This window comes from Melozone crissalis, unplaced genomic scaffold (assembly GCF_028551555.1).
Source record: "Melozone crissalis strain CALT ecotype California unplaced genomic scaffold, PUWL_Pcris_2 ptg000005l_1, whole genome shotgun sequence".
Lineage (NCBI taxonomy): Eukaryota > Metazoa > Chordata > Aves > Passeriformes > Passerellidae > Melozone > Melozone crissalis.
In genome coordinates, this window is record NW_026535783.1 from 27789236 (window position 1) to 27813366 (window position 24131).

The 24131-nt window shown below is 39.0% G+C and overlaps 2 protein-coding genes across 3 annotated transcripts in view; both read left to right on the forward strand.

Moving 5' to 3' along the window:
• Positions 1-24131, forward strand: part of SHB (SH2 domain containing adaptor protein B) — a 333076-nt gene that overhangs the window by 148704 nt on the left and 160241 nt on the right. The gene's annotated exons all lie outside the window — the stretch shown is intronic.
• RNF38 (ring finger protein 38) overlaps positions 1-24131 on the forward strand; it is a 106002-nt gene that overhangs the window by 49148 nt on the left and 32723 nt on the right. The window contains exon 2 of one of the 2 annotated variants that reach the window (XM_054283642.1): positions 4515-4585. In XM_054283642.1, coding sequence (XP_054139617.1) covers positions 4515-4585 — 71 coding nt within the window. Of the gene's footprint in view, positions 1-4514; positions 4586-9864; positions 9906-24131 lie in introns of those variants that run through there. The other variant, XM_054283651.1, reaches the window with a different exon arrangement.

The following is a 24131-nucleotide window of genomic DNA, read 5'->3' on the forward strand; positions in this document are numbered from 1 at the left end:
TGTTACCGTGCTTCCTGATGATTACTAGATATCTAAGTTTTCATGGGTGTGTGGAATTGAGGACAGCACTCCTTGGCTGAGAATTACAGTGAGGAAAACCAGTAAGGTTGACTTGGTCAGGATATGGAAGGGGACACCAGAACTCAGAAAACACCAGCAAACCTATGCTGGATTGTGGAGGATTTTATTAAGAGTTGGTTAGCTGAGAAAGGCCATACTGACATAATGCCGCTGGTTAAGCTTGAAAGGGAGGTCAGCAGTCTCTGATTCAGTGACTGCTGACAGGCAAGAATGCAGTTTGACAAGAGCATGGATTTCTTGACAAGTCGAAGAAGCAGGAGGAAAGGAAGGAGAGAAGTTCAGGAGGCATTTAACCTTTTTTTTTTCTGCTTTAGTGGCTTTAGGCTGCTTCCTGGCTAGAATGTGTTCCAGAGTTTTATCACAACGCCTAAGATAGGTATTCTCCATGCTGAGGAGTTGCTTTAAATTATCAGTGTTGTGTCCCATACCATGCAGCTGAAAATATTAGCTCTTCCTACAGTGTAATAGATTCTTTCATCAATTTAAGGTAAAGTGGATGAAAATCCATGGGAATTTCAATTTGTTGGAGTTTATAAAAGAAGGAGTGGAAGGAAGAGGGGAAGAATGGCAATCCTAGTATGAATTCTATGCAGCTAGCATAAATGTATCGTGTTTCTTCTTTGTGGTCAGATTTGCACACATACAGAAAAAAGTTTTAAAGTATTATATACTTAATTTGCAGCCTTGTTCCTACTTGACCAACCTCAGTAGCTGTATCTTTTACTGAACTCACCACTAACTTTTCTGTCGTAACAGCAAAGTATTCTGTTTACCCCATTAAGTAAGTTCTTCGTTGCAGTTTGAAAGGTTCTTGATTTAGAAGGTGCTTCTAAAATCTAAATAATATGCCACAGGTACAGGAACATTGTTGACTAGTACATTATAATAATCTGCAGAAGTGGTTTGCATTATTTTGTTGGAAGTTGAGGAAGATCACAGATAACTTAACCTCCCTTCCTTGTATCTTTTCAAATAGACTAACCATCCAAGGCTGTACCTCGCCAGATATACGCCTTTCAAGTCACAGGTTTTTTTAAAGGGGGCAGTTAATTAAGAGTCTAAGGTTGATCCAATTCAGACTTTGTTTCCATGCATTTCCTGCTTTCCAAACTCTAGTCTGCAAATCAAACACTTAGCCCAGAACTTGTCTGATTCATGCAAGTTAGTAAGACTGAAGAGATTCCCTCTAGATAAAGTAGGTTTAATAGTATAGGTATTTCCTATGAGACTGATGCTGGAGAGTCAGTGAATTTATTAATCAGCATCATTCACTTAAACAGTGAGATACTTCCAGTAGCACTGAAGTTTCTGAATTAAAAAATTTGAATTCACACCTCTTTTTCCCTTGGACCAGCATTGTGTGTGTTTGGATGGTTTAAATTGGCAAGCATGACACTGGCCTTTCAAACCTGATACTGATTTCTTTATTACAATGCAGAAGTTAGACAGAACCATGAAATTCTGAAGATTCTTTTTGCTGTTCAGTTTAATGTGGGAGTTTAGAAAAAAAATAGCCCCTTTCCTATGGTAACTGGGAGGTGTAGCAGTCTTTCTTTCTTGCCTGTTCCAAAAGAATGGATATTTTTCCTGGAGTGCAAGTCATAGTACTAAGCTGGTATCTCACTTTATTTGAAGAAGGGTATGCAAAAGAATTTAACTGTGTTTAAAGAGGTTATATATATATATATATATATATATATATACACGTAGTGCATCAATTGAAGCGCATTACTCTCTACCCTGTCTGATACTGGTAATGGTGAAGGGGATGCCTGATCTGATGTTTCACGTATGCCTGCTGTGTTTTAGTGGTGTCTCAGCATAAATTGAGGCTACTCTTTTGTCACGCAGGTATTGGAAGCTGTGAGTCTGAGAAAACCAGCTGACTGTTACAAAGTGCCCTGTTACTTGCACAGCATGGAAATTGCTTTGTGGGAGAGAGAAAGTTCAAACTAGGATTAGGTTTGAGAAAATGATGGGCATTAGACCTCACAGTTGCATCTCCTGAACACAGTAGCAAGGAAGTGCATTTGGGAAGGTGCTGTGGGCAGTGGCCTGTGTGCTGCGTTCTGCTCCTTATGTAGGAGTCTTGATGGCATTTTCCCACCTCTCAGTCAGCTTTGCAGAGATAATTCTTCAGTAAGAATTAAAGCTTTGATTGTAGTAGCTCTAGGGTAAGCTAGCCCTGGACTGCAGTTGGTCTTGAGTTGGTCTGAAATTCCTGTCAATTTTGGGATATGAAGGCAGTTTAACGGAGTTTGTATTTACTCCCTGCAGTCGGTGCAATGCAAATTGGCTTTTGTTCCTTTCAGTCCTCGGGCATCTTTAACGGTTAAACATCAATTGAAAAGTCTTTGGCACAGACTAGAGAGCTGCTGAGGTCATCTTTTGAGATTCTGACTGTGATCTTCCTTGCAGGTAGGTGAAATGTGATTAACCTGTCTTCAGGTTTGTCTCAGTGCAACCAGTCAGAAAGACAATGCTTTAAAAACATAACTCAGTTATTAAAAACTGCTTTTATATTTTATGCATATAAATGTAAAAAATATTTTTAAGATCAGAGAAGTCCTACAGGACTTTCCTGACCATTGAACTCAACATTATAGATTGCACTATCATGAAGCAGAGCCTTTAGGTGGTAGTCTGCTGTGTCAGTGTCTTCAGATCTGTTACCTCTGCTTACCCATTCAAGGGCTGTACTATCAATACTGTCTTTGATGTAAACCCTTTTCCAAAGGCAGCTTTTGGTGAGGCTGTTGGTGAGGTCAGCCAGCTCACTGGTGCAAAGCAGCCAAGATGTGTGTAATGCCTTCACTTCTCACAGTTAGGGATTGTGTCTTATATCTTGTTATTGTACTGTAGGGTATTAGTTGACTGCAAATGAAACAAATATGTCATAAAGGCCATGAAAATCCTGTTAAGAGGAAAAAAAAAAGCAATTTAAAGGAAAACATTGACATATTCTCTGCTAACTGCAGAACGGATTGGTTGGTTAGCAGGTTCTCTGCTAACTGCAAAATAGTTGAGTTTGACTGAAATATGTAGATAAAACCCAGGCTAGAATTTTTTTTTGGTAATGTGAATATTGTTAGAATTTAAGGTATAGCATCATGAAAACTGATGAGCTGCCCTGGTGTATTATGTTGCATTAACTAACTGGAAGCTCTGCTACTGGAGCTATGTTGCTTCTGCTGGTATCTGTTATAGCTAGAACAAAGTCAGCTTATCATCGTGATGGCGCATGCGATCACGATTTGTGAAAAGCCTGTCTGTAAAGTACATAATATAGCCTGTAATGCAAGGTCCACATTTAGGGATTTTAATTTGTTAGGGAGTAAGTCTTAGGAATTTAACCTCTTGAAATTCCTTTCATTATCCACATGCGTGGATGCCTGAAACAAGTTTATGTGTATTTTTTGTAATTTGGCTGAATTTACCTATTTTTGTTGGCTATTTCCTTATTTTAGACCAATTCAAAAGGTTGTATTTTACATCAATTCTGCCTCTGGTGTAATGGTCAGAAAGATATCAAGCTTTACCTTTAACACTGTGTTCTCTTAAGTTTTGTAGCTTGCTTTGCTTTTGAGCTTGAACTGATTCCAGTTCAAGAAAACATGTGGAGTGCTTATAGTGAAACACTTGCAGTTTGCTTACGTCTAAATCAAGTGGGAGGGCAGCACTGCATATTTCGAACAGTTTAAAACTAGTTCTTTTTTCCCTTTTCACCTTGAAACTTCAACTGTATAGTGATTTCTTCTTTGCCTTCTCTTCCTACAAAAAATACACAGTATGATCATGCATTACTGTTGTTCAAGCCAGTACAATGACTCCTATTGCAAAATAATATTTTTTCTGAAGTGGTAAGTCAGAAAGAAGCTTTGTGAAATATTTTCATATATTCTTTGGACAGAAGTCTCAGGACTGAAGTAAGCCTTTGTAGGGGTGTACTGTCCCTTTTGTTCCTAGGCTTAAAGAAACTTGTATTGAACCATTAAGCAGGCAGAAATTCCACTACAAGAAAATTGTACACAATTAAAACTTTGACCTTGGAATTCTCCTCTTTTAGTCTTAATGTATTGCTGGAATGAGGCTGCTGGTTTGTGGTTGCCAGGTAGTACAGTATATGAACTTGAATTGCATAGCTTCTCTTTATTTTTATATGCCTGTATGTACTTCAGTGCATTTGTTTGTTTTGGATTGATGAGCTAGCTATAATTTAATTCTGTTTAAAATTCTTAAAAAATATATGTGAAGACATTGGCACCCTTAAAAAATGTCTCTGATGCTTGTTCTGTTATCAAACCTAGCTGTTTCTTGAGAACTAAATCTTGAGAAAAGAAAGTTTGCTATATTTACCTTTATTTTTAGTGTTCACAGAATTTGGGTTATCATTTTAGTTATTTTTTTTTCTCCCTTCCCTCCTTGTTTTCCAGGTAGTATTGGTACAGCGTTTCAATGCCACACAATCCATCAAGATCACATTTGTACTGATGACAGTGACAAGGTGAGATTTATGTGAATGTTTCATTCACAAGATGAATATGCATTGCAGGGTTTTTATATATTGCTTTTACTACACAAACATTATTGTTTTGCAGATATAGCAGTCAGTTTTCAGAGTTACTTTTTGAACTGTCTCTATCATAGTAAGATACATATTTTTCTCCAGACAATCTTTTAGACAGTTAATGAGAAATTTGTCTTTAGTACTGTATTTTATTTCTTGCTTGTATTCTTTGCCATATTGACACCCTCAGTTAATAAATAATGGCAATGGCTTTGCCAATTTCTAGATAAGGCAGTATGTCTTGTTTCTTCTGACTTTAGAGATTAGAGCCTAGCTAATCTAGGACTTCTGTTCTGTCATGCATCTTCAAAATAGCAACCTGTCTAGTAGTGTGCATGTGTTTCCCTAGCCCTTTCTGGCATATTTGCAGATTAGTTTGCTTGGGGGCCAGTAGAGTGCTGTGTATTAAATGTTCAGTGATACTTGGATCACTACTGTAAGTGTGGCATGCAGAAAAGAGTAGTTTTGATATTGAACTCCTTGTGAGACTGGATGTTGATGGTTTTACCTTAAGTTTTATTGTCTGTAAATACTGCAAATTGATTAACTTTAGTTCAACATGTAATGTATCTTACACTGTATGCATGTATGACACGTTCATAGTAAACTAACTTCTTGGCTTGACATGTCTGGGAAGTGGTGGGTATTGGTCAAATTCTAAATCATTTTCCTTGGGAAATGAAAAAACCTATGGGGTACTGCCTTAATAAGTACATTAATAATTGTGCTTTGAAACTCTGGAAGAAGTTAATTATATAGTTGTTCCAGCTTATTGTAGAGCTAGAGTTGTTTTCAGAAAGAGCTTCTTTTACTGTTCTACTCCCTTACTATCTTTTTTTTTCTCTCTCAGTCTCCTTCCTCTAGTTTTACGGGGAGTGTTTTGTTTGTTTCTTTGTTTTGTTTGTGGGTGTTTTAGGTTTTTTTTTTGTTTGTGTGGGTTTTTTGAGTGTTTTTTGTTGGTTTTATTTTTTTGTTTGTTTGTTCAGGATTTTGTTTGTTTTTTTATTTAGAGTGTGTGTATATTTGTTTCTTGTTGGGTTGGTTTTTTGGAGTTTTTTTTTGGTATGGTTTAGTGTTTTAGTTTAATTTTATTTTTAGGTACCACCCTAGATTTGGTTACTGGTTTATCCTACAGATACTGATCAAACATGCTATCTAGAGCATGGCTAACATTATTTTAAATTTCCACTTGATAATCTGGTTAGCTATATTCAACAGTATTTACTGCTTTGTTTTTTGGGCCTTGTATACTCTGCACTGGAAGATTCTTGGATGAGGAATGGGTGGGGGAAATTTCATTTCAGAGCCATCCTAGTGCACCAAACTAACCATTTTCCATTTGTGAGTCATTACATGGAATACCATTTCTTGTGTTACACTGATTGCCTTTCCTTAGTTTTATGTCATATCAAGGCAATTAAAGCTTGTTTAAATCTTGCTGGAAAATCTGTTTGATAGTTGCTTCACTGGTTTGGGGGCAGGGGAATAGGAAAGGGTGTGGCAGCTTGCCTGGTATAAATTTCAGGAGAGTGGTTGTTTGGCACACCACCTGCCTCCATGTTAATAGAGGAATTAGGCCAAATGTTATTTTTGCATATTTAGAGATGGTGGAAGAAAACAGTCTTTCTCCTTAGGGTTGATTCTGCACCAATTGAGAAAGAACTTCCAACTGTAAACTTTAGTTAAGTAGGACCAGTATAAAAAGCAGAAAGAATGTGGTTTTGGCTCTGTTTAAGAGACACATTTTTCCCTCAGGTGTCAGGTTTATTTGGTAAGGGTTTTGATTTTTCTGTAAGAATATGTGAAGCTGTCTGACATGGATTTTATAGGAAATTCTAGTTGATTCCTTGATTAAAATAGTCACTTGTTTGGACCAATGCAACAATGAACCATCCTCTTGTGCAGATCTCTCTGGATGGCATCCTGTCTTTCAGGAGTGTCAACCACATCAGCTTGGTGTCATCCCTAAATTTGATGAGGGTGCACTCGATCCTTTCATCTGTTTCAATAATAAAAGTATTGAATAACACTGGTCCTGGTACAGATCCCTGTGGGACACAACTTGGCACTGATGTCCATTGGGACTCTGAGCTTTTGGTCACTGCCCTCTGTATGCCCACTGATTGGGGTTTGTTTGTTTTTTTCCAAAGGATTTGTGTATATGGATAGACTTTTTTTAAATCATAAGTGATGCTTCCTTAAAGTAGCCTGTGCTAGGGCACAGTTGCAATCCCCTCTCACTCCTTGCTTGTATTCACATATGCCTATATTCTTGTGTTAGTTTTGGTCACAGTTTCCACTGTGAATTACTTTGAAAATCAGGTTCTGATTTATTCTGCTATTACTGAGAGATACCACCTATTCATTTTGGTATGAATATAATTTAAATTATACTAAATGCTGGATTTAATAAATTCATCTACAAATGTATTAATTGTTGGGGCTTTTCATATTCATTCTGGAAACTTTATGAAAAACATGCATTTAAAATAGTTTGACATACATTTGATTAGTCAACAGGCATATTTCAGCAAAGTAATTTACTAGTTTTTGCCTGATTGTGCAGAACCAGTTTTTGCATTTTAGAAGAAATGTAAAGGTTAGTATTTGACTGGTAATCCACACATATTTTACAGTATTTTCTCCACAGGCCCAGATGTCATTTTCTGTACAGCAGCATGAGAAAAGTTCCACACCACACATGCTAAAGGAATGTTGCAATCTTAATGAAAACAATTCCCAGGCTTCCAGTCCAATTACTTGATTTTGTTGACTTGGCACATGAGAATCTTGAATTCATGTTCAGTGACATCAGCAGAAAACCAAAGTGTAAGATTTTTCATGTGTGGACTCACTGCATTAAGTGAACTTGTCTCATTTTGTAGCGTCAAAAGCAGTGCTTCTTGTATTACAAAGAAATCTAATATAGCATAAGTATAAAATACATTTCCCATTTTATTTGGTGTAGTAAAGTGAATAGAATTAAAATTTATTTTAAAGTAATTGTTGCTTTGGTGGTGGGAGCTTTTAAACCTCAGTGCATGAGTCAGGGCACTGTTTTTTCATGTTTTTCATTTCTTTGATTTTTGCTTTAAAGTAGAAATATTAAATAAAAACTGAATAAGTCTCTTTATTGAGCACAGCATTTAGGGAAAGATACTTGTAAGAAGGAATTGGTATTCCTTAGTATATCACTTTAATGCTCAAGCAGTGGATTCCTACTAGGGTTAGAGATATATCTCCATATACTCTGCAAGTATATCATCCTGCAGAGGCTTTCAATTATACCAAGTTTATTTAGCTTTTAAAATACTTTTTTGTCCCTTGGGTGGCTGTTTCATCAGTGGTGTGCTTCTGTTAAAGAACGCTGACTCATTTTGAAAAGAAAATCCAAAGATGCAACCCTTAACTACTCTTGCAACATCCCTTTTCACAGATCTCATCAAGTTACCTATTCCATACAGTTAAAAACCAGATTGGCCACCTAGTAGTAATGACAAAAAAAAAAAAAAATCACTGGAATTTTTTCCAGGGAAATTTCTGGGAAAAAATCCCCTGGAATTTTTTTTTCTAGTACTAAGGGGTTGGTAATTATACTTTGCTTTTCTCCTTTTTAGCTTATTGTAATTTATTTTACTTTCACAGTATGTAAAGAATTTTTTTTCTTTTTAATACTTTTGACTGAAATACATAGCTACATAATTTATTTTACTATTTCTAACCTTTAAATTTCCTACCTATAGTTGGTGCATCTTCCACACACATTTTGTGTCACCTGCGCGAGGTCACCCTGCCTTGACAGGGGAATTGGATGGGATGATCTCCAGAGGTCCCTTCTAACCCTAACAATTCTGTGCTTCTATGGACTTCCTCCCGTTTGCCTGTCTTAACAAAATTGTCATGGACGTGAGCTACTCAGTCTGTAATAAAGAGGTCAACTCATTAAAAAGATGTTTTCACAAGAAGGGAAGTATTTTTAAGTTCTAATCCTAAAGTAAAAATTAGCAGCTTTCTGTTCCACTTTGGATGGTGCAGCCTACGAAATTCACATATAGTTGAACAAAAAGTGATTAACGAATTCAGGTATTTGAAGGACCCATCACATTTATTTGTATATGATGTATTATATAGGACCACATGCACCTCTGGTGGGGAATGTGTGAGGGGAAGTACATAGAAAAATGGGAATATCAGGAGGAATTTCTATTGTCCCCTCCAATTTCAAAACTGGAAAATTTTCTTGTCCAAGTAGGACAGGTCAGATTCATTCTTCATGTGGTGTATTGTTGTCACATCCGCATGCCCACACACTCTTAGTCCCAGTTCATTCTGTCTATGTTTATTGAGCAGCTTTAGACCTTTTTCATTTCACTTTTGGCAGCTGCAAGGATGTCATTTACCAATTTTCAACCACTTTCATGCCTAGTGAGTCATCTCCTTTAGAACGTTAGTTCTTTATACCTACAGCAGATGTTTGTTTTCTGGTTTAGAGTTGGGAACAAACTTTAATTACGCTGAGGTAGAGAGTGCAGGGAGGTCGGAAAGGTGAAAAGTAAGGCGGTAGTATATTATTTGAGGGGAACAGCTCGAGTAAATCAATTCAGTGAGGCTCCGTTTGCTGCCTTTGCTGATCAGGGCTGCATCCCGAGCCGGTACCTGTGTGGCACCGTCAGCAAATCCTGTTTATCCAGTGACTCTCGAGAGTTAGGTGAGGGTCGGTCTCCTCAATCGACAGAAGCGGAAGGTGGCCTCAAGCTCAAGGCCTCGGGCTGGACGTGAGGAAGGATTTCTTCAGCGGGTGGTCAGACACTGGAACGGGCTGCCCGGGGAGGCGCTGGGGTCGCCGTCGCGGAAGATGTTTAAGGAAACACTGGACGTGGCACCCATTGCCACGATCTGGTTGGCAAGATGAAGATCGGCCCCAGGCTGATCTCGGAGGTGTCTCCCGGTGCTCTCCGCTCTCGATCCTGTGAAACCGAAACTAAAACGGGGCCGGGCGGGGGGGGCGCGCCGTCACCGCGGCGCACAGGCGCGTTGGGCCCGCGGCCGCACCGGGCGCAGACAAAGAACGCCTCGCGCCGGCCGTGGTGTGGCGTCATCGGCCAGCGGGGAATGATGTCACCAGCCCGCGGGGCGGGGGCCGCGCTCCCGGAAGCGCTGGCGGAAGAGTCGGGCCCGGCCCGGGGCGGCCGCGGCGGCCCCGAGGTTGAGGCGGGGCAGCCCCGCGGGAGCCGCGGCGGAGGCGGCGGGGCCGCAGGTACCGGCGGGGCCGCAGGTGCCGGCGCGGGGAGCGGCGGGGGGCGGGGCCTCGCCGGCGCCGCCCGGTGCCCGCGGCTCGTCAGGCGGGCGGGGGAAGGCGCGATGTCGCGGCGGCGCCGGCCGCCCCCCGTACAGGTAGAGGGTGAAGGAGGCCGTGTGGCCTGGGCCGACGGGGAGCCCGAGCTCCTTCCACCTGGGCGGCCCGCGAGGTGGACGAGAGCTGGGGAAGGGATGTAATTGTCTGACGTTGTTAAAGCTGTTTTATCTGCTTTGGCAAAAGGCAGAACTGGAACCTGAAAATTACCCGGCTTTCCGGGACTGAACTGCTGTGTGCTGTCTTCAGGACAGGCAGGTTAATGTGCAAGGCGGTAGCAAGTGTTTCTGAAGCACTGAACGTTCTCCTATCCGTGTAGTAAAATGACGTCTCTAGGTGTCTGTAATCCTCTTAAATTAGTCGAAAGAACAGCTGTTTAAGGGAACACTGATTTAGCAAGCATAAATGTTAAGGCATTCGGTATTTTTTAGTGCACGTGGCTTAATTCCTAAGCAACACAAACGGAATTTACTTTTTTTTTATGCTTGAACTGTAAAGTTATATCTTTTATCCTTACGAAGTGTGTTTTTAAACGTCCTGTGCATTGAGATCTTAAGTGGGGACACACATTTCAAATTGTAACTGTTCAGAGCAAGTAGCTTAGTTATTATTTACACAGAAGTTCATTGAACTGGAAGTCATGACGATGTTTATGAATGTATTGTATTTGCATTTTGAAAGAGATTTTTGAGGGTGGTATTTGAAGCAGACCTGCATTTTCTGGTAAGTTCTTCACATGTGGAGTGGGGCAAGCAGAATGGTAAGATGAACAGGATTAATAGAAGTCTGCCATATTCAAGTACTGAATTACATTAATATTTAATTCGGTGTTGCTGATGGTGTGCTTGTTCTTGAATGTCATTCACTGAAGCAACTGCTTTGGTTTCATTTGCCAAATTCGTGCTATTTATCCACATCCTGGGGATCTTGCTGTCGGCTGACCCAACAGACTCCTTAACTGCTTTGCAGCATTATATTACATTACCTTTCTTACCTTCAAGGGGGTATTGAGGCTGTGGTATTAGAGACTCATTGCTCTGACAGAAGAAAAAACTCCTTTTGGATACTAATGTGTGAAGTAAGAGAAAGGAAGGTGCAGTCATTAGACTGTGAAGTCTGAGATGGAAGAGCGGATAGGTTTTGTGGCAGGTTTCATGGCTGGTGATAGTTCATAATCCTTACTCACCAAATCTCTGGGCGAAAATGAACTATATGCATACGTAGTGTAACATGTGAAGAAAGTTTTCAGGGAATTGTAACTTGGAGTTATGCTACTTGTGAAAAGTGTCAATTGTGAAAAATTGTATGTAAATAAAAGGGTCTTAAAAAGTAAAGATTTAATGATCTCCTTTGTAAATCTTACTTTGTTATCTCATGGATTTACAGAGTAGGTTAAACTTCATTTGATTCTTACCTGGTTCACTTTGTGGGGTTTTTATAATGAACCAAAGTATAATAAATAGTGAATTGAAATTACATGTTGTTAAGTCCTTGCTTTGTACCTGCGCTGGTGTTGAAGTAACAGTATATAATTGACTTCTGAAATACAAGGATTTGGCTCAGAAGTTTACATTAGTTGAATCAGTTACTGTTGTGATTTGTCAGGTTTATGTATCAGCTGTTCTAAATATGTTTTTTTAATATGGCTTACTGACATTATAATAAGAGATAATTTTTATGATTTAAAGTGGACTGTTGAGGAAGTCAAGTTATTTTTTCAACTTTTTGCTTAAAAAGTCTTTAAGAGTTGTGATGGTTTTTATGTAACATCTTCCTAAAATATAAGAATTGTGTGGTTGAATTGTAGTCTTGTACTATGAAACTGGTCTTGTCATAAGTCAAATTTGTCATACGTGTTTGTTTGTAGAGACTACATGGTCTGAATTGCTGTGGATCTAATGAGAATCTGTACAGAGCAGGTCTTTGAGTTACAATGTTCTCAGGTAGTCTTTGTGTTATTTTGCCATCCCCACCTTGCTTCAGAAGGATGGGAAAGGTGGAAATAAGGGTAGAGGAAGTGTATAGAACTTCTTTTTTCCTAATTTTAGTCAGAAAGTTGTTTTGCCTGTGGGAAGAGTGATTCTTAAAACTTGTAGAAGAAGATACAGGCTTGAATTAATCAGTTCATGTGGAAGTAGAACTTGTGGTTTCCTTTTCTATGTAAGAATTTATATCAAGTTAAATTATCTAATACAGAATATTTAAATTCTGCTGTGGGCAGAACGTGATGACATCTGTGATTTAACAGGATGGTTTTAATATTTTTTACTCTTCAGCTTCGCATGGGAGTGGGTAGATTCCTCTTTTAATAAGTTCTTTAAAGATAAGGAAACTTGTTTTGCTTTTTGGTGCCCTCTACTGATGCCTGTTTGTCAGAACATTGAAAACTGGTGCTGGTTTTGGCCTTTAATAGCAGTGCATGCTATTAAAGGGCAGCAACAGCTGCCGTTTAAAAGCACGGGGAAGGGGGAAAAGAGAAAAGAAGCCCTTTTACACCTTGAGTATTTTGCTGTTTGCCTTCCAACCAGATTGCATTGGAACTGTACATCACCTGGTAGAAAAGTAGGTAAGCAGCAGACATCTGACTTGCTACTGTCTTCTGTTGGCATTGTAGCAGTAGAAAGGCTGATTTGCTTTTCTCCTCTCAGGAAAATAGGGACATTCTTCCTTTAATGTATGTAGTTCCTGGTTCTCAGTAAATACATTCTGGGTTTGCCGTCTCAGAATTTTTTATCTTCTTGTTTATTTTCAATAACTTTGCTTTTTTTGTATGTCCCACTAGTACCTCAGTTACTACAAAAAATAACCAGTGCTTCATGTGAGCACCACTACATAGGCTCTGCTTTGCTTGCTTTCTGTTTAAGTAGCTGTTTCATCTCATCAGTCTTGCAGTTTTGTTCCTTTGCAAAATCTGTGAACACCTCTGTTCTAAAAAAATTCAGAAATTGCATTAAGTCAGGTACATTCTCTCTACAGAACCTCTTACCTTAGCCTTGTGGTCTGTCTTTGCCAGCTTTGTTAATTTGTGACGGAAGTGGATATTTTTTTTTTTTTTTGTCACAGTGCAATAACTGTAAATTGTGTGAGAAGGGATGGGAACATTCATGGCACAATTTATGGTGCTGCTGAGCAGATGCTCTGTCAGTCTTCATGAAAGCTTTAGGAGATGACTTTTTAGACAAAAATTGGGGGCTTTTCTTCCTTATTCAGGTGACCTTATTAGATGACCTGTTGGGACTGTTCTTTAAAAAATTTGTGGTGTGCTGAATATTTTTGATAAACCTCATTTTGAAAATCTAAGTCTTGGAAATTAATCTCTTGCAAGACTGTTTTGTTTGCAAGTACTGAGGGGAGGGCATTTTTGATCTGTCTTCTGTGTTTGTCTCTTGGTAAAACATCAGAACTGAATACAAAGCGAGATGGGAAATGAAGAGATGGGAGACATAAAAGACTAGAAAATTCATTTAAAATAGCATTTGGAAGGCAAGTGAGTTCCAAGTGGATGAGTATGGCTTTGAGAAAAACATTCAGAGATGGGCACAAAGGACCTGGTAAGACCAATAGGCATTTAGTCATTTTGTATGTGAAGCTCTACTGAGCATAGGTTACAGATCATATGTGACGCTTTCTTCCTCTTTTATTTAATTTCCTTACTGTATCAGAGAACAGCTAGAGTACTTTTTCTCTAATTCAAATACAGAGACCTAGTATAGTTCTTGTATTCTTTGGGTCTGCTTTCTGTAAGTGAATATTTATGTGGATCTGTTTTGTTCACCATTGGGCAGGACTTGAGAGTGTTTTAAAAAAGGACATTTCTTCGTGGTTTTAAGTTCTTAATGCCTATTTTTTCCTCTTTATAAAAGGTGTGGCATAAGGTTTAAGAAGTGAGTCAGCAAATCATGCTTGTTTGAGTGTGTTTGGGGAGCAAGGCTGATGTTCCTTTGCCTATCATCTGTGTATCGTAGTTTGTTTTTTATTGACCTTCCTTTGACTTTGTGTGAGAATAATCTTGTTTTCTAAAGTAAATGGAAAGATCTGCACAAGTAGGAGCTGTCTTTTGAAGTTGAGAACCTGCAGTGTTTCCTCCTGTGTTCCTTGTTAACTTAGCAGAAAATGCCAATTCTTTCTTGGTTTTGTCATCTCAAATAATTTGTTGCTTATATTGAGGAGTGAATTCTTTACCCATTACATGACCTGTTTGATGACAGCCTCCCAACATGTATGTTTTGCAGGGGCAGAGGAACCAGCCACTGCTGCAGTAGTTAATATGTTTACAGGGCCTTTACTGGGTCTGACACATGTAAAAAAGGAAGTTCTGCAAGCTACTAAGGGTAAAAGGTGTGTATAAATCGGAGCTCTAGAGAAGAACGGTTTTTTTCCCCTAAGCTTTTTAAAGCAAGTCTTACTAATTTATCCAAGCTGCTAATAAAAACTAAATTATGTGTATATATTTAAATCAAGTAGACTCTATTATGTAGCACATTGTCTAAATCGGATGAGCTTTGAAAAGAGTAAAAGAATCATTTAGATTGAAAAGGACCCATAATATGATCAAGTCCAGCCATTAACCTCGTACTGTCAAGTCTAGCACTAAATGACCTCCCTATGTCTATCTTTTTATTGCCTCCAGAGATGGTGACTCAACTGCTTCCCTTGCCTGTTCCAATGCTTGACAATCCTTTTTGTGAGGAAAATTTTCCTAATACCTGATTTAAACCATTTCTGTTGCAAACTGAGGTCATTTCTTCTTGTCACTTGGAAAACAGATCAACTGCTACCTTGCTGCTGCCTGTTTATTCAGGTAGCTGTGGAGAGAGACAAGGTCTCCTCTGAGTCTCCTTTCCTCCGGTTAAACAGCCCCAGCCTCTTCAGCCACTCCTCATAAGACTTCTGCTCCAGACCCACCATGTTCCTCTTGTTGTGAGGGGCCCAGAGCTGGACACAGCACTCAAGATGTGCCCTCACCAGTGCCAAGTCCTGCTGGCCACACTATTGATGACACAGGCTAGGTGCCACTGGCTTTCTTGACTACCTGGGCACACTCCTGGCTTGTGTTCAGTGGTTGTCAGCCAGCAGCCCCAGATCCTTTTTGCTGGGCACTCTCCAGACACTGTCCCAGCCTTAGGAACTGCATGGGGTTGTTGTGATGCAATGGCAGGACCCACCACTTGACCTTGTGAACTTTGACCTCAGTGCATCCTTTGACCTTTGGTACATCCTGTCCAGATACATCTGCAGAGCCTTCTTACCCTACAGCAGGTCAACTTCTGCCCAACTTAATGTCCTCTGCAAACTCCCTGAGGAGTCATTTGATCGCCTTGTCCAGTTTGTTGATAGAGATGTTATGCAGGTCTGGCCCCAGTACTGAGTCCTGTGGAACACCACTTGTCACCAGACACCAGCTGGATATAATTCCATTCACCACGATTTTCTAGGCCGGGCCATTCTGCCTGTTCTTTACCAAGGAAAGAGGACATCTCTCTAAGTCATGAGCTGCCATGACCTGGAATCCTAGACTGTGCTGTTATTGAGGCTATTTCTGCTGTGTATCAACATTCTGTAGTGTAAATAAATTAATTTTTTAAAAAAGTTTAACAAAATATTAATTATCACATTGTGCTTGGTGACCCGCTGTGTCCAGCCATAGGTGATGAAGAGTTTACTTGTCCTAAACTGTGTGAAGGGCAGAGTTAAGCCTTGGTATTTATTTCACCTGTGAAAATTTGCTTTTGTGTGTAAAATTCTGTAGAATAAGGAAATAATAAATTAAGCATCATAAATAGAAGAACAGAACTGATGCACAGGGTGAGAGGTTTAGTGTTGGAGGTTGCTGTGACTGTTAAGTACAAGGGTTGTAGTTCTGCTTTGTGCCATTTGGGATGTGTTTTCTCCCTTGCTTAGTGGCATCTCCCCATAGAGACAGGAATTTGAAGAAGGTTGAACTTAGCATGCCTTATTCTTAGAATTAAGTATCTTGACCTTTGAATTTTCAAGCCTGTGTTTAAATACAACTCTTTTAAGCTGTATCCTTTAAGAATTGCTTCTCTTGGTTTTTTTATTTTTTTCCCCCGCTAATACCAGTGTGAGTATATTGAAGAGCATTCTGTTGTTAACGTGACAGTTTGGTTGTACTGATTAGGTAGGTAGGTTTTTGTGGATTCATTGTGTAGTTTCTAAAACAGATGAAGAGTATTTGTTGGGGCTTCAAATTTCTAACAATAGAGAGAAACTGAAGCAATGTAGAGAGAAAATTGTGGTATGAACTGAGAACACGTAAACTACATTACACTCAGAAATTTTTAACAGTATGGTGTGCTGACCAGATACTTTCATCTTCCTGTTATGCAGGTCAGTATTGTGATGACAAGCAACAGTGAAGGCAGGCAAGTGTAAATATGTGTTGTCACAATAGAGGTTGAGTTATTATGCTATTAGTCCTCTCACTAGGAACAGATTTCAAATGCTGACTGATCCTTGTGCCTATTGCAAATACCAGTTATAGTAGTGTGAGTAATGTTTCCATTGGTGTAAATGTTTGGATGTTCTCTTGATACTATGTCAACAAATATGGTCAGCATAACATCCATTAAAACAAATAAAAGATGTCGGTCTTCAGTGCTCAAGTGATAGCTTGTCCATTTACTTATGCTGTGTTTCATATATGTGTGTGCATACCAGTGTGCATCTATATATCAGTAGTTTAATATAGGGAAAAATCTTAAAAGTGGAAAGAGTATGATTTTGGTTTTTTTACTTGTAATGAATGTCCTAATTAACCTGTCTCCACTGAGATACCTGTATTGTTAATTTCACATGTCTAAATGGCAAAATCATTAGTGAATACACACTGAATATGCAAACTATGTGTAGAGTAGACTTAGCTATTAAGCAATTTTGAGCCAGATTCTCTTCAGATCCCTGGTCCCTTCAAAGCAGGAAGAGCAGAATTATGTTTAAAATTGAAAAGGTGATCTCTTTCAGATGTGCCTATACCTGAGCACCTTGTCTTGATTTCCCCACTTCACTCTTGCCCTGGCATTATTTTAAGTATGTCAATTTCAGCACATTTTATGACATTTAAAGAAATTATTTTGCAGCAATGAATACATTTTAATGGTACATGTGCAAAGTTTTATGTGTTTCAGCTTTATATATAGGAAAATGATAGTGATGATGATGATGATAATGATGTGTAATTCTGTAGTATAAAATTTATCTTCTGCTTACATATGAAAGAGGGGATCAGGACTCTGTGGAGGCCCAGAGATAGCTTTTAACGTCATCACCTGAAATAACACTTTCTGTATGGTGTAAGATGGTGCGGATATCAAAACATGGACACTTTACCTCAGATCTTAGTAGGCATTTTGGAGATTGACTGATAGAAATTATCAATGGAAAATATTTTTTTAAAGTCTTTTTGGAGACTTTTTTTAAAGTCTTGTTGCATAACTCTTTCAATTTTCAGTTTTAAGAAAGCTTGAAATGTTTGCTATCATAGTGCATACTAATTGCACGGAACATCTGCAGAAATAGCACAATTTTTTTTCCATTTTCTATCACACGTATCACTGACAAAGTTGAAAACTGCAACCATAAATTGAGATTTTAAGGTAAATTTAATATTCTTCCAGCAACTGGATTTTCTTAAAATAGGGAGGTGTAGCTGAGGTTTCCTCCCATATTGACATTTGGTCGGTATTTTTGGATTGAGAGTTAAAGATTCCATTCAGAAGAAATACGATGATGTGATACAAAAATAAATACTTGCTAACATCTTTGTGAGTTTGGAGCATTTAAAGTGCTTTGATTCATTCCTGCAAAAGATGATTGCAAAACCTTTTCATATTTCAAAGGATTGTTTGCATGCAGCAAGTACTGCAAACAGTTACAAATACTAATTAAATTTAATATTTGAAGATCTTTGAGATGGTTATGTGCTGCCTCGTTCCTTAAACCTGCTTCACTGTTAGAAAAGGAGGTGCTGCAGTTGTGATATATGGGTTTTACTGTCCATTTTGTATGAGCAAGAGAGCTTGGATATGAGAAATATGTTGTCATATTAAAACACTTTTTTTTAATGCTGTTTAGTTCTGTAGTGCTAAATATGATGCTAATATTTTTACATTTTTCTAATGCCTTTGTGTGCTTTAAATTCATGTGCAGCAAAGTAATATTCCAGTGTTTGGAATGAAAATTTGGTATCTAATAATCAAATTCTTAGGGCTGTTTCAAGTACTTACTGTGTGAAACTTCAGCAGTTCAGATGTAGTTGTCTCTTAATGTTGATTTTTGTATATCCTAAATACTCACTTAAGTGAGAAATACATTTCAGAGAAAAAATGGAGAAAACACTGGAAAAACACAGAAGTGTCAGTCTGATGTAGAATAAGCAACAAATCAAAAATGGAGCTTATTAATGGTGTTTTGACCATAAGTAAAGCAAGTCTTTATTGTGTCAGTGTTTCTTTTTTTTTTTTTAGTAGCAACCCAGAACTGCACACAGTACTCCAGATGCTATCTCCTGGGACTTTTGCAAGAATTATCTCATTTTGGCCTTTCTTTCAGTCACCTTTTTTTTTTTTTGAAACAGTTCTGTAGATTGCAATGTGGTTTGCTATTGCATGCCTCAGATTTTCACAGATAAACTTTGCATGAAGTATTCCTTGTCAGTTCTGATTGCTGAAGATCAAATTGGCTTTTGTGCCCACTGTCAGTAAATAATGAATTAATCTTGTTAGCCAGAAATGAATTATGGATGGCCAGAAAGATTACTGAGGCATGTTCTTGGTACAGTTGTTACAGCTATAATTTATACATACCACGTAATTTATATATATCATCATAGCCTTGAAAGACAAAAGAAAAGAGATGAACTTGCACTTCTTTTTACCACATCTGGTAATGTTGCTCTTGTTTCACAAATTGTGTTCCTTTTACTAAATATTGTTGAAAGTTCTGCCGTTCCACTCTCAGAAGGGCTCTTTAATTCAGAAAAATTACTTAGAAACCTGATATATATAAAGCTGGTACAGAAGATTTTGTACCAGCAGCCTGACATATGGCTATTGAGCTTTGGTTTCCTTCTTACCACATACTCAGAAGCAAGTTAAAGAAAATATTGTAGGCTTCATTTCAGAATGATGTGCCTTGCTAAGCACTGTTCTGTCCAAATTGATACACTTTCTTCATAAATCAACAGAAATATCACCAGGAGCATGAAGTTTTTTAATTGCCTTTTTTTTTTTTTTTAGATTTTGCTGTGGCTATAGGAAACAGTGTCATGCTTAGTGTTTTTTGTTCTCTGTGGAATTTTCATCCCAAGTGCTAGTTACAGATTCATTTTCTTAATTCTTGAGAGTGTGAGAATTAGGACAAAAAAATAAAGAAAAAAGTTCTGAAGTGCAGAAAGAAATTATCTTCCTTTATGAATACTCACATGTATCTAGTGTTCAGTGGGGAATTGTAGATACAGGAATACTTCACACCTCAAGGCTACATCTTGAAGTACCCTGAAGTCCCACATGAGTTGCACATTGCTTCTTTCACAGGAAGAAGGCTTCCAAAAGCCTTTGGTTTAGCATCTGCAGAATCACAGCAGCTGGAGTTGGAAGGGACTTCTGGAGGTCATCTGGTCGAGCTCTTCTACTGAAACAGGTTTAGGTAGAGCTAAGTGCCGAGGACCATGGCTTTTGAGATGATCCGGGGAGAGACACTCCACAGCCTCCATGAAACCTGTGCTGGTGCTCAGTCAAGTTACTCATGTTCACATGGAGCCTGTGATGTGCCTCTGATGAGATAGCCCTGAGCCTTCTCTTTTCTAAGCTGATCAGTCAGTCCAAGGCTGTCTCAGCCTTTTTTTTGCACAAAGGGTGCTCTAGGCGCTTCATCATCTCTTTGACCCTTTAGTGGAGTCTCCAGTATGTCAGTGTTTCTCTTGTGGTGGGGAGCCCAGAACTGCACACAGTCCTCCAGATGCTGTCCCCTGGGACTTTTGCAAGAGTTGGCTCATTTTGGCCTTCCTTTCAGTCACCTGCTTTTATTGAAACCGTTTGCAGATTTGGGAAGGTCTGCATTTCTTTGCCAACTTTTTATTAGACCAAATTCAGATTTCCCTTACTGATCTTTCATCAGGAAGTTGTCTAGCATGTGCCCAGTCAATCAAGTTTCCAAGTTTTATCCTGGTCACAACTCTGAAATAAAAGCTTGACTAGAAAAAAATGGCTCTGAATATTACTTATAATGAGTTTTTTAGGTAAAATTTGAATTATTAAAAAAAACCAAACACATGAAGCATTATTTACATTCTAGTATTTCTGTCTAGTGCTTGGCAGATGCAGGGTGTCAGTGTTAGATGCATGGACATCAATATTAGAATTTTTATTTTCTCACCATGTACCCATTTACCTTGACTTCATGACTGTGTTATACCAAGATTGTTCTCATCATCAACAGCTGTATCAGTTTGCATTTCTTACTGGAGAAGTCACTGTATCTGTTCAGATGTTCTCTTATTCATGAAAAGAGGTATAATGGTTATGTGAATGGTGGTGAGTTGAAGCAAGGGTTCTGAATGCTGGCTACCCTGCAGAAGTTGAACGAGCAATGTTACATGCTCTAATTGGACTGGCACACAGTTGGCAGAATGAAAAATATCAGTTTGTTGGCCAATGCAGCTAAGCCAGCAAAATACTTTGGGCAAATCCAATTATACTAGCAAAAGATTCTTATTCCTGGTGTTTATTTTGTCGGCTGAAGTTCCTCTAAAGAGCTTTTGCCAGTGAAAGATGTGTGTCATTACAGTATGATTCTGCCGGCAAATCTTCATACGCGGACAGGTCCTTTGTCGTGCAGCTTTGAGTCCAACCGGATAATCCTTGTTTATTTTGTCTTGAAAAAAGCACACCATTTAGGCTTGGAAGTAGTCCACTTTTTCATAAAATCTGTTACTTTTTGCCAGTTTTGTGGCACGGGGCTTTTAGTTTACTGCCCCACAGTTGCTTCTTATAGTTGCTCCTTTCTGGTTTTATTTAAAGCTAGAATTTTAAGAATATATTAAAAGGTAATGTCAAACTTCATGATTCCCAAGAGCTTTTCATCTGTCAGCTTACAAGTTAATAAGATGCCACTTTTTCATCCTATTCTTTTTTTCCCCCCCTCACTGTTACACAAAATGTAGATGTGGATCCTTCAGGAATAAGGCAGGACAATGAGCATGTGAAAGCTTTGACTTTCCTGAAAGCTGAGTCACCATTGTGGAAGCCCTGGGACACCAGTGCTGATCGAATGGGGACCTGATTGAGAGTGAAGCTCAAGGGAAAGCACAGCAGGGAAGGATGATAAAACCTGTGCTTATTAGTACACAATCAATATGCAGTGTCCTGTTTTGCTCGTTAGGGACCTGGCTGATGAGTGCAGGTGCTGCTGTCTGAATTCCAAGATCTGCAGCTGGCATCTGTCACGTACTGAAGTACATACAGATGGGGGTGTGTGAACTATCCTGGGTTATCATGGCAAAAAGATAAAATGTCCCTTGGACTTCGCATACCTGGATGGGAGAGACAAACTTTCCTGGTTTATGATAACAAATTCATCTCGTCCCCTACACCAGCCCTTTGATTTTCATTAAATATTCCTGTTTAGGGCAAGGGTGAAGGGCTGTTGTTTATTCCCATATTCTTAGTTTTTACTGTTTTCAGAAGTTTCACTCTTTCACTCTTCCTGGACTGACGAAGTGATTACAGTTGTGCTCTGTATTGTTCGTGAAAGAGTTTTGTGGTCTGTAAGGGAACATGGAAGGAGAGACCCATCAGCTTGTGTAAGTTGTGTCTGGTCAAGGAACATTTGAATGCCATAAGGGGATAAAAAGAAAAGGAGTAATAAACAGGAACGTTTTTAGGCACAAATCTGTTGAACCAAAAAATAAGGGAGGTAGATAAAAGGACCAAACCTGATCAGTCACTAATTGAAGAGGGTATATGGAATGTAGCAGTGTTTAATTCAGTGAGATTATTTGATTGTAGACCTCATTGCATGGCACTGTGAGAGAAAGGAGAGAGTCATAAACCACTTATGGAGAGAGTCACAAACCTGCTAAGCAAACTTAATGGAGACAAACGTAAGAAACAAAACCTGGTCTGTCACAGTAACTGATGAGCTATCGGAAATGTGCGCACAAACAAGGATTCTGTGATTTATCAGGATGCAAACCTGAGAGTCTAGGATATTGGGGCAGGTCAGTGAGATTATGCCATCTGAGAAGGTGATTTGCAAGGGGAGTTGGAAAAGGGACAAAATGAGGCCAGACAGAAAAAGGGCCGATACATATGAACTGTGGCTAGTCTTTACCGTTGTTTGGCTGAGCCCTGTGCCTGATCTCTGCAGTCTGTCCTGTTTTATTAGATCTTTTCTTAACTGCCTCTCTGTGTAATTTCACTTTCTGTACCATGTATGTGAGTGCTGCTGGGGCTAGGTGAGACCAGCTTGAGTAGAAACTAGGGCAGCAGCTGGAGTCCCTCTGGAGATGTTGGCAACAGCCAGGTCTGCATTGCCAGTGGTAGAAGTGAGTGAGGTTCTTGGTGGCAGGAGCTGGAGGGGCTGTAGCTATCTGAATTATTTTGTTGGTTTCCTACAGAATTTCTATCTATAGTGACAGCTACAGGGGAGTTGCGTGAGCTTGTAAACTTTGCGTTGTAATGCCACACCAAAGTTAAACTTCTGCAGCTTCTTGTTTCTGTGGAAGAGATGGAAGAAGACAGTAATGCTTACAAAGCCATCTGGCCTGAAATGCCTTCATCTGTCACATAAGTGATTCCCCTTGCCTTGGCTTAGGGTTGTGGGCAGAGCTTATTCGACCTTGGCCAAAAAATGTACTTAGGATTAGTTTGGTCTTGGATTATGAGCAAGCCACTGTATTTGGATGTAACTGTCTGTTGAGCCCAAGAACTTACTGTTACTGTAGGTACCATCAGACTAACCAAAGTGTTGAAATGTAATTCATATTACAGTTGTTAGAATTGTTGGAGCAGATAGGATATGCAGAATACTCAGTTTACTGGATGCCTGTAGTTAAATTGAAAATGCTTATAAATATTGATGTTTACCAACTTATATTGATGCCTTGAGAAAGCTGACCTAGAACAGAGGCTAGACAGAGTTAAAGAATAAAGTAGGTATATGTTAAAAGTTATAAAGAATAATACACCTTGGGCAGTGTAAGACCCTGGCCAGGGCTAAACCCAAGATAAACCCAGACTGATCACCAAACGGATGACCAGTTACAAGGTACCGTACTTCCTTAAATTTTGGTCTGTTTGCATATTGGGGTTAATTGCCCAATTACACCTTCAGATTATGAAGTCCCATTCTTCTTGTTTTCTCTCTACAATTCACCCTTGTTTATGCTCTTGGGCATAAACTTGTTAATGGTTGTCCTTGGTCCCAAGCTAGAAAAAGAATTGTTTTGTCTACCTACTCTGTGAAGAGAGCTTACCACTTGATATGAAGCTCAGAACTACACACATAGGCAGCACAGAATCTGAAAAATATTAAAGCTAAAACTTAGGGCTTCAGTGTCATGGCGAAAAATATTTTCCTTTTCAGTATGCAGTCATGAAGAGGAAACATGCAGCTGATGATTCCTGGTCAGCCTGTGGTAGGGTTTTATAGGGCATGCCCATCAGATTATCCTTATGTAAAGCCTTCTATGGGCTATGCATGAGAATATTCCTGAAGTATTAGTTTGCTTTTAAAATACAGGTTTTTTTGTGGGCTACAGGATAGATGTAGTTTATTCTCTGAATTTGAGATGGAGGGTATGGACTAGTTTCTTGTGTTTTGCAGGACCAGTAAGTGGAAATATATAGGAGTTGGAGAGGAAAATTATTTTCAAATATTTGTAGTAATGGCTTTGCTAATAATTCCATTCTGTGATGGTTAATAATCAGTGTGTGGCTGCAGTATTTATAATTTTACTGGAAAAGGACAGTGGCAAAAACACACCTCAAAGGGTGTTGCCTTGGTGAAAATACCTTGGTTTTCCCCAAATAAAATGGAAAAGCTTTCAGATAAAACATTACTGCAATAAACCCATACAGAAACAGAACAAACACTTTTAAACAGTGTTTTACA